Source organism: Etheostoma spectabile, chromosome 12 (genome assembly GCF_008692095.1).
Source record: "Etheostoma spectabile isolate EspeVRDwgs_2016 chromosome 12, UIUC_Espe_1.0, whole genome shotgun sequence".
Taxonomy (NCBI): Eukaryota; Metazoa; Chordata; class Actinopteri; order Perciformes; family Percidae; genus Etheostoma; species Etheostoma spectabile.
The window spans coordinates 2,056,290-2,066,542 of NC_045744.1; the positions used below are offsets into that span (position 1 = coordinate 2,056,290).

The 10,253-nt window shown below is 41.9% G+C and overlaps 1 protein-coding gene across 2 annotated transcripts in view; it reads right to left on the reverse strand.

The window, feature by feature from the left end:
• The window catches only part of LOC116698839 (calcium-binding mitochondrial carrier protein Aralar1), a 24,310-nt gene extending 15,795 nt beyond the window's left edge, over positions 1 to 8,515 (reverse strand). For both annotated transcript variants that reach the window (XR_004334314.1, XM_032531045.1), the window contains exons 1-11: positions 8,254 to 8,515; positions 7,478 to 7,531; positions 5,244 to 5,389; positions 4,599 to 4,714; positions 4,111 to 4,250; positions 3,820 to 3,966; positions 2,851 to 2,989; positions 2,652 to 2,745; positions 2,420 to 2,504; positions 1,820 to 1,901; positions 1,561 to 1,719 (exon numbers count right to left, since the gene is read on the reverse strand). Coding sequence is in view for 1 of the 2 variants with exons in the window: in XM_032531045.1 (XP_032386936.1) it covers positions 1,561 to 1,719; positions 1,820 to 1,901; positions 2,420 to 2,504; positions 2,652 to 2,745; positions 2,851 to 2,989; positions 3,820 to 3,966; positions 4,111 to 4,250; positions 4,599 to 4,714; positions 5,244 to 5,389; positions 7,478 to 7,531; positions 8,254 to 8,265 (1,174 nt within the window). In the remaining variant the exon portion in view is untranslated. The remainder of the gene's footprint in view (positions 1 to 1,560; positions 1,720 to 1,819; positions 1,902 to 2,419; positions 2,505 to 2,651; positions 2,746 to 2,850; positions 2,990 to 3,819; positions 3,967 to 4,110; positions 4,251 to 4,598; positions 4,715 to 5,243; positions 5,390 to 7,477; positions 7,532 to 8,253) is intronic.
• Between the last annotated feature and the right edge of the window lie 1,738 nt (positions 8,516 to 10,253).

Sequence of the window (10,253 nt, forward strand, 5' to 3'; positions counted from 1 at the left end):
AGCAACAGAGGAGACATCAGAAAGAAATACGAAGATGGAAAATAAGAGGTGGAGACAGATAAAGACATCCAGAGCCGTTACTTATGACATAAAAGATGAGACAGGAATGGAAGAACATGCATCACAGTTGCTCACAACACGAGTTTGCTGTAACTAGTATGATGCAACACAGCCCAAAATAAAGTACAGCAAGAGAAATTCTGCTATTGGACAAAGAAGGATGCTGCATCACATCAACAAGAAAAAATAGAACACTGAAATTCATTTACCAATATAAGTTGAAGTCTTCATTTAAAACACTGTGGGGAGTCTGGCTCATAATGTGAGTGTGTATCAGTTGCGTGTTTGATGTGTTGATGGTGATTTATTCACGTTTATTTGGCCTAGAGTCGAGTGTCTATTTTGTTGTCTGGTTCTGTTTACTGTGCGTGCTGTATCGTCATCTCTTGATTTTGGTCTGGCTGGCTGGCTTTCTTTAAATACATTATTAATAAAACACATAATACATTAATAAACACAGTTAATCACAAAAAGAGTGTAGCAGTTGTGAAAAAGAAAAAGATTCAACTGAGCACATTTAAATTCAAACAGGGCAGCCACACACAAGGCTCTATCAGCAAAATTAACAAGTGGAGACAGATGAAACACGACTAACGCTCTATTCACACTGAACTATTACCGGGGGGGGGGGGGCCTCATATGATTTAGGAATGACCCCCCACCCCAACTTTGTGTTGTTTAAAATTTAACTTAAAAGGGGAACTATGCCGTTTTTTAGCTTAATTTACCTTAACCCTCATGTTGTCCTTGGGTCCAATTGACCCATTTTCAGTTCTTTCCTGCCGTCAAAAAAGTGACAAAATTGTTGGGAAAAGCAATAATAATGTTGAAAAAAAGTGACAAAAACAGTTTTTTTTTTTCCATTGTTGACAGGAAGACAACACAAGGGTTAACTGAACAGCTTTAAAGTCATTGGAATGGTTATATGACTGTTTGAGTTGAATGGCGGTCTCTCGCTCCCCCCCCAGCGCCTGTGAGCAGAAAAACCAGCCTTGCAACCTCGCCGGACTCAGCGTCAGGAAGTATCTCGTGACATCAGGTCTAGCGATGTAACAAATTGCTTCCTGACACTGCTCACATAACGGCCATTCATGAACCGGATAACAAGGTAGCGATAGAGTTTTTCACACTATCGTCATGGCAAAAAAGAAGCAGAAAGATAGGACAGTATTGTCGGAGGAACAGAGAAAGAATGACCGAGGGAGGGGTCAGATGCAAGTAAACATAGGAGCTGCCAAATATCTAAGCTGTATGGGGGCGACCCAATATCCCAGGGATGGCGGTCATTTGTGGTGGCATATTTACTTGACAACTGACAAGTTTGCACGGATTTAAGATCCCAGACGACCTCTGTCATTATTACAAATCACTAGAGGTCCCCAGGTCATAGCAGTCCAGTGCAATTTGGGCTTAAGATAAAGAAACAAAATAAAAGCAACACTAAAAACTAACAAATCACTGGTGTTGTGACTGCAGACGGGGGAGGAGACAGGCGCCTACCTCTATAGAAGCCAAAGAAGCCCTCGTATCGAAGCACCTTCTTAGCACAGTCAAAGCTGTTCTTGTACATCAGCTCTCCGACAAAGGATCCTGTGGACCTCTGGTTCTGCATACGAGTCTTCACCAGGTCGATGGGGTACACCGCCGTTGCTCCCGTAGCTGTGTAAACACACACAAACTCAGACGAACATAATAGCAACAAAATAACATCCACAAGACGCTGCTGGGCGGCCGTCAGACTGGCTGCAGGGTGGATTACCTCCAGCGATGGAGCCCAGGCTGAACCTGTAGGAGGACTCTGCTACCTGGAGCAACACAGACCTGGAACCATCCCCATGGGCCTGATGGGAAAATCACACATGGGACCATGGATTTAGCACAATAAATGGCACAATAAAAGAAAGACAACAGTGACACACAAAATAAAGCAATATAAAAATAAAGATGGTATAGGTGAGATTAAGAAACCCCCTAGGGGCTTATATAGAGAATCTCACATAAGGAAGAAGGGGAAAAATATATAAACTGAGCAATTACAATTGCTCAGAGTCCTAAACAAACGCAAAGTAAGCACTGAATAAAAACAAAACAAGCATAAAGGTTGGCTACTTAAACAAAAGCATAAAATAAATGCCAAGAATATAGATAAAATGAAGATATGTGGACTTTTTTGTGTATGTGTGAGTAGTCAATGACGCCATTGCTGTGAATACAGAATCTGTGATACATTATAAGTAGCTATGGTTTTTAAAGATATTTTACAGATGGACAGTTAACTGCTGATCACATTTGATGCAAATCACAACAATCAATCCCATCAATTAGGAGTTGCACATGCACACTGCTACAGGCCTCCTACCTGCTTTTGGGTTTCCGCCAGGTGATGGGGCAGGCATCCTTCCTCTAACGGAGCTATCCTCTCAATGTCAGAAAGATTCAGGCGCCTGATACACAGAGGTTTATTTACAGCACTGTCATCATGCACAGCAGAATAGTTTTCGGTAATTGTCAGTAAAGCGTATAGGTATTTAGGGATTTGGACCCGACAGATTCTATAACAGACTTTAACTGGTATCAGAAGGAGTGTTTACCCAGAGGCGGAGAACAACCCTGACAACTGGTACAGGATGTCAATTTCCATGGGAGTGATCTGCCCAAACTTGTTGGCAGCATGAACAAACTCCTCTGCAGAGAGAGAGAAGAGAGAAAGTTACCTTCTGTTATAACAAGGACATCGTGTAACATCTTCAGCTGGTTGGCAAACATACAACATCAGAGTAATGAGAGCACCTTTAGTCACGAGTGTGTCCTTCCGCGTGCCAGCCAGTGTGCTGTAGATCTTGCGAATCAGCTCCATGTTGTTCAGGAGGGAGTTGAAGGCGTTGAAGTAAGAGAAGCTGACCAAGTGAGAGGTGCTGCCACCTGCAGCCTGGTACAAGTGCATATTCAAATTTAACTCTTAATGAGAAAGACAAGACGCACAGTTTCAAATTTTACTCAATACTGCATTAAGTCAATTTAAGCTACCCCCCCCCCCAATTATTTCATTCTTTTAATCACAGGGGCTAAGCAGTAACTACTTTACTTTAATTGTCATATTGAAGGGATGTTCTATTTTTAGTATAGACTGAGCTTTATAATTAAGCTCTTGACAGGGAAGAAATAACACGTTACTACAGCAAAATGTATTCCAACAGAGCAAATCTTAGCGGGATATCTAACTTCATGTGGAAAGAATGTCAGGGAACTGAGGACAACAGCACATTTAGCCCTGTCAAGAAGTGCAGGAGATTATAGTGGCAAAGTAGTGCGAGAGAACACAGACGAGCCTGAGCTGAGCTTATTATTAAAATTAGAAATGCACTAGGCCCAAGTTGAAAACTGACCAGTATTATCCTTTACGGCTAATAACCCCAGTTGCAAAGCAGATGAGGATTTACCTCTGCCGAGTGTGTAGACCTTCATAACCCCCCAAGGCAGAGTGGATTGTATTGCCACTAGCCAGTGATCCAAAGAAAAGTATTGTTTAAATAGTTTTAATATTAACAGTTTGCAATCCGAACAGCGCGAGATGGTGTAGCCTAGTAAAAACTGAAACGACTGAGCTTCCAGCTATGAAATTTAATTTAGAACAAGTTGTGGTTATTTGAAAATAACACTCATCCTCCAGTCAATCAGAACTGAGTATTCTCTGTGGCCACGGTGAATAATTGTACAGATTGCTGTCATTAGGCTCTTCATGCACACACAAACACTTACGGAGACAAGGTTCTCCTCCACAAAGGGTGTGAGCATATGGTGTCTGATGGTGGCCATAATGTCACTGAAGTCCATGGCGGAGATGACGCCACCCTTCCCTTTGTCCTTCTGGGCGAACGCCTGGCGTGCATGCTCCAACTGCAGCTCCTAAAAACATGACACCGCAAGGCTGAGTGTAAATATGGTATTTAGTAAAGGGAAAAAAGAGTCAAGCTGAAAAACTTAGATCTGTGTGTGTGGTAGAGTGTGTGTGTGTGCGCGTGTGTGTGTGTGTGTGTTTAATTGGCACACCTGCAGGAACTGAGTGAACTCGAGGTAGCTGATGCGTTTCTTGCGATCGTGGCCAAAGTGCAGACGGATGAACTCACAGTCCCAGTTGAAGGGAATGTGGTGGTGCACTGTGGTCTGGCTGAAGATGTCCCGCACATTCTCTGAAGCCCAAATTTACATTCAAACAAAAGGATTAAACAATGATAAGAAAGTAAGTAGAGGTGGGAAGGAAAGAGAAAACAATTATGTAAGTCCATCCTTGTGTAATGACTTAAGCCGAGGAGTAATCTGGTTAACAATGTCATGTTAGGAAATTCTTTCTACACAAAATGCCCTGGTGATGCAGCACACAAACACATCATGAAGGGATTCAGTGCGTTGGCACATGAGCTAGACAATTGCCTTTAAATACTGATTCAAAATATTCAACATAGTCTACATTGCTACAGTATATTTACGTATGTGAAGTGAACTCAAAGCCAAAACACAGAAAACACATGAATCCGTACCAAAGGAAATGTTTCCAGTTCCATTCTTGTCAAACAGCTGGAAGGCTACTATGAAGAGAGCGTCGGGGGCACACAACACTGATTCAAACGCAAGAAACTCCTGGAACGAGATCAGCCTGCCATTGTGGGTGTAGATGTGGTGGAAGAAAAACAAATAAAGTACATATATATATTGTATATTATTAAAAGAAACATATTAAAGACTTTGGAATTAAGCTAAGATAAGATCATCCTGTATTCCTTAAAAAGGACTAGTTCACATAAATCACACGCACAAATGACATTTTCTCTGTTCCTTGGGACCTTTGAGATATATACATATATAGTATATCCAAACAAATACTATGAAATGTTTTTGTAATAACTGAAAGACTATACAGCAAATGACAGATAAACAGTCTGAGTGAAAAAAAGAATTATAAATATTACTATGATTTTCCAAACAGATCAAAACACTAAGTCGATATAATGATAAACTGCATGCGCAAACAGTCTGGGAAACGGGAGTCATTGGGACTATCTTATCTGTAAGTGGGCGATAATGGCAACTACTGATCAGACATGGCTCAATAAACTGTCAATTAGTAATGATAAGTAAGCTGTGTGCTCATGTGTTTTTACAGGCTGGTTCCTATCTGTACGTACCCGTCCTTTGTGGTGTCGGCCACAGCAGCGATGAGCTGTACAGTTTTGGGGTTGTGGTGGATCTGCGTGTGTAGTCCTAGATACCTCTGGACAAAGTCTCCGGGGGTCATGTACTTCTCTCCATCCTTGTCCGCTACACTGGCGTACTGAGTAGAGAAACAAAACAGAACATCGGCACGGATACTGTAGAAATATTTTATTGATAAAATGTGTGTAGGTGATCAATGCAAAAGAGCTGTGTTAGTCATTGAGGAAGTTGTTTAAAGTGGCCGCAGACGCACAGAAAGTTAAAGCTTAAGTCATAAAATAGTTTACGCTTTTATGGTTTCTAAGTGCATTGTTTGAAGGTGGCGTGAACAGACGAGCAAGTTGCCACACAAGGTCCCGACCTTGTGTGCGTGTGTCTGTGAAGATACCAGTGAAGTCCCCCCCCCCCCGTGAAGAGAGCATAAAAACTGAAGGGAGAGGATAGATGAGTGTTCATTTTCAGAGATCTTAGTTGACCAACTCTGACTTGAATGTCGGATGCCAGGGAAACTAAGAACACCATACACTTTACAGGCGCTGACCTCTTTTCCCTTAACTGGAAATTAACTACCCAACAGTGTATTTATTTATTTATTTATTTATTTATTAAGCAATTACAATTGGTCCTTGTACACAAATAAACACCCCCCAAAAACCAGGTGGTTGTATCCAATCTACAGAGCGAACAGCGCGTGTAAACTTCCAGTTCTCTCTAAGTTGTGTGGTCCATTTACATAACCTAGGTTGATCCCTCTCAATAGCTTAGCATGACTTTACATTAGCTGTAACAGCTTTGTTAACCTTCACAGCGCCTTAGTAAACGACTTCCTGGTTGACCTTTTTTTACTAACCGTCCCAGCTGATTCATGCTGCACCTGACTTACGGAGTCATTACTCTTTCAGTTGTAGCGTGATATGTCAGAATGACTGCGGCCCACACTCGGGAACACGTGCACCGATGTTTTTAGCTTCAGCTTGTCAGCTATTTGGCCTTTGCATAGCCTGGTACTGACAACTGCTCGCCCGCACAGAGTATCAAAGTAGTACACACTCACCATGCAGACCACCTTGGATCAAGGTGAAGGTGAACCAAATCCATTCTTATTACAGTCTTCATACACAGACCAGTCTGCCGTCATATCCTCTGACGCACAACACCCTTTACTCTGACTTAAAATGTTTTATATACATAACATAATTACATGAGCACTGGTGTGACACTGTGCTCTCTGATCCATTTGACAGGACATGCAGGCCCTTGCTTAGTCTGTACTGGAGGTGGTGACTTAAAATGTAACAATCATCACCTAAATAGGGACATGAACCCTGGACCTTCAGATTAACCCTTGTGCTGTCCTCCCTGGTCAAAAACGGACAAAAATTTGACATTTTTGTCCTTTTTCAGACTTTATTTTTAGTTTTCACTAACACCACCTTACTAGTTTTATACTTTTTAGAATTCATGGTCAATAACCCTCATTTGTATAGAATTATACCGAATATTTCAGTTAAAAAAGCAGAAATTATGAACTATTTTGACTAATAGTTAAGATCAGAGGAATGAAAGTTATCAGTTGTATTTGCAAAGAGCGTTGTAAGGAATCCTATCCATTTTTTTGTGGTCATTTGGTTAAAAAGAAACTCATATTTCAGACATTTTTTAAAGGGGTCAAATTTGACCCAACTGACTAAGCTACCCTTTCAATGGCACCAACCTCTGCCTTGTAAACAATCCAACACGTTGGCATGGCAATCAAGGCAAATTGAGAAAAGCAGCATTTCCTTTTTCGCACTGAATCTAAAAACCAACTCCACTCACAACAGATGCTGCTGACTCAACGATGAACAACAATTGTTTAGGCTTCAACTTTTACCAGCAAACACAATAATGTTTAGCCTAAGTGATGAATATGACCAGGACAAGCTACTCAGATGTACAGTTATAATATGCATGCTTTAATGTAACAACAGGAGTCTGTGTTGGACCTTTTACTGTGGCTAATGCTGTAATTCAAACCCCATGACAGGCCTACAAGCTCATTCCCCAAGTAAAAACAGTCCTGGGTGAGCTGTTCTCTACGTACAGAGCTGTTTGCAAAAAACATCTGGTAAGACATGTGTAGCTACATGATGAACACATATCATCTATGCGTAAATCTGACACTGACCATAAAAACATTTAAGATGTTGTGCAATGTAAACCTTACCTTTTGGAAGATAGATTTCAGCTCATTTGGGTCCCCGCGTTTGGTAGATTGCACCTAAAACAACACACATTGAAATAACATTATTCGACAATGCGAATTGGCGTATTTACATAGCCAAATAGCTGCTGTTTCGGGTCTGGCAGGCGGTGTACTGCACAGAACACGAAGCAAACCCAGCAAAACAAGCCTCTGAGTTGTCTCCTTGAAACGTCCACTGCTGTGAAGGAGACACACAACCTATTGCGCCAGACACGGCCCACAGTCAAAGCTAACGGCTAATTAACACTCTGATATGGTATCAAGTTGAAGAAGTGTGGCAGCCAGGCAAACATCTAAACACAAGCTCAAAAACTAACGTTACAACTGGTTAGCCGGCGGCTAGCAAGCACAAACTATTCGTTTGAAGAGGACAAACCGTTGAGGTGCAATGACATTTTAAGCTTTAAATTGGCAAACGGAGAGCAAACTGTCGACTGCTGCAAAAAGGTGCGACGTAAGCTGGCATTGTTTGGTCTTATTACGGCAGGAATTCGATGGCTGTTGAGCTTTATCTCGCTAACTTCGAGGTTGTGAACGTCCCATCAAGGCCAGAACACCGGGCAGCGGCTAGCCCAGTGATGCTACAGCCTCAGAGTACACCGCTTCAGAGACACCCTACCCGGGCAGGGTCTAGAAGTCTAGCCTGAATCATCTCTACACAAGAAAACGAGCACAAGGCATGCAGACATGTTAAAGCAGAGGTTTGAAAGTCGCTACGAGAGCGATGCCGAAGTCACCTTGGCCGCCATGCTGGTTTGACGTCACGTACAGTGCGCGAGCAGCGAGAAAGAGAAAGAGCGTTCCGCTACTAGCTACGCCCTCGCGGAACGTTAGCTAGTAGTCCGAACGTGAAAAACCGAACCGCGCAGCCGATAATAACTCAACCAACAACTTATAGTCAACTATTCACTCATTATCATCAAATAACTTGAGAGTAACAATATTAAAGAGTTTACTGTGATGAGAGTATCCTGTACGACATCAAAGACGCGCGCGTGCGCTCTCGCCCTCTGTGCTGACGCAAGGAGCGTTCATCTTGCACTGAAACTTCTACAAATACTATAACTCTTCTTCTTTAACTGTCTATTACAGTGGTGGAAGAAGGAGCCTACTTAGACCTTGGCATCATGTCGGTGGTGTCCTGCCATTGTTGATCTTTCCTTCATAATTTTTTTAAAAGGATTCCCTTATTAGCCTGACAAGACTGATATAGTTTTTTAGTTATTATTTTTTTAATCTCATGAGAAATAGTGTAAATAAAAAAGTCTAAATAAACGAAATAATGTACTGATCAATACAGAGGTACCTCAGTAGCATTTAGATATTTATTTGGGATTAAAAAATGTAATAAAAACATGGGCTTTAATATCTGGACCGAGAAGCCTGTGTTTTTATTTTCTGGTTTCATAGCAACGTATAAAACCCTTGGTTACACTGTGTTCCATCCCAGGGCGTCATATGACGATGAAAGCACGGTGGTCTGGATGTGGGCGGGGCTAACGATTCCAACATGACGTTGTGTGTGACGTCATCATCAAAGGCTTGAGATCAGAAAGAGATGACACATTAATTATAATCTATATATAGGCCAGTATTACCACTGACCCAGAGTCTTTTCACTTTTCTTGCAGAAGGATTGTAGCCAGGGGTGGAGCACAAAATTGTACCATTGTAGTCTAGATAATCTTTACAATCACAGGAAGAAGAGCAGATTTTTATCTCCCCCGTAAATTACACACATTTTCACAGCATAATGCCTTTCTTTACTCTGGGTTTCATGGCAGGTACTCTAGTGACCAAAACGGTTAGGAGTCTCCTGGAGCCATACGAACAAGGAACGAGTGACGGAGATGAGGAAACCGCCCCATCTTCTGTTGGTCCCAGAGACCAAGATAGTAGCACTTTAGCATCGGAGGCCAACCCGACAACCAGTGCTACTCAAAGAATGAAAGAAATCTTTGAAACAGTGAGTGTTATGAGGCCCTGTTACAATGCATTTCAAAGAACAGATCCCTGCAAAAACATTTGCAGATTTTCGAATAGCTTCAATAACTGTTGGATGAATGCAACATTACAAGCTGCCCTACACCTTAACGTTGTTCGGAACACATTAACACACCAACGCCCAGAGCCTTTGATACTATTATCAACAACACCAACATTCGCACGACTGTTTCTAGAAGCCCTCCAAAACCCAGGGAGAAGTTTCAGTCCAACAGAACTCTATGGGGCTCTGACAGAATTAAGTGTGAAAGTACCACCATTATGTTTATTACAGCAAAATGATCCTCTTGATTTATTGAAACATTTATGGTTCTGGTTAAATCAGTGTGGGGTAAAAACAATCACTGAAGGACAAGAAAAAGGCTGGTGTGACATCTGTGGGACTGCACGCGCAATATTTAGCATCCCAGGTAACATTTATTTTTTGCCACTACCAACCCTAGGCAACAGTTTCTCTCTTTTCCAACGAGCTATTGACCAGAGCACAGGACCATGTGAGAATTGCGGTTACAAAGTAGAAAGACAAGTTTGGAATGACCCTGACGTAATAACCCTCTATCTGTCTCGAGTGGCCGATAACGGATCGGTACTTAGAAACTCTGAGACTCCATTAGAATTCATAGAAGTTCCTGTGGGAGAAAACCAAACCCAGTTATACTCCCTGTCCTCTGTCATTTGTCACAGAGGCAGTGAATCACCCACAGGGCACATTTGGTCATATTTGTGTTCTGAC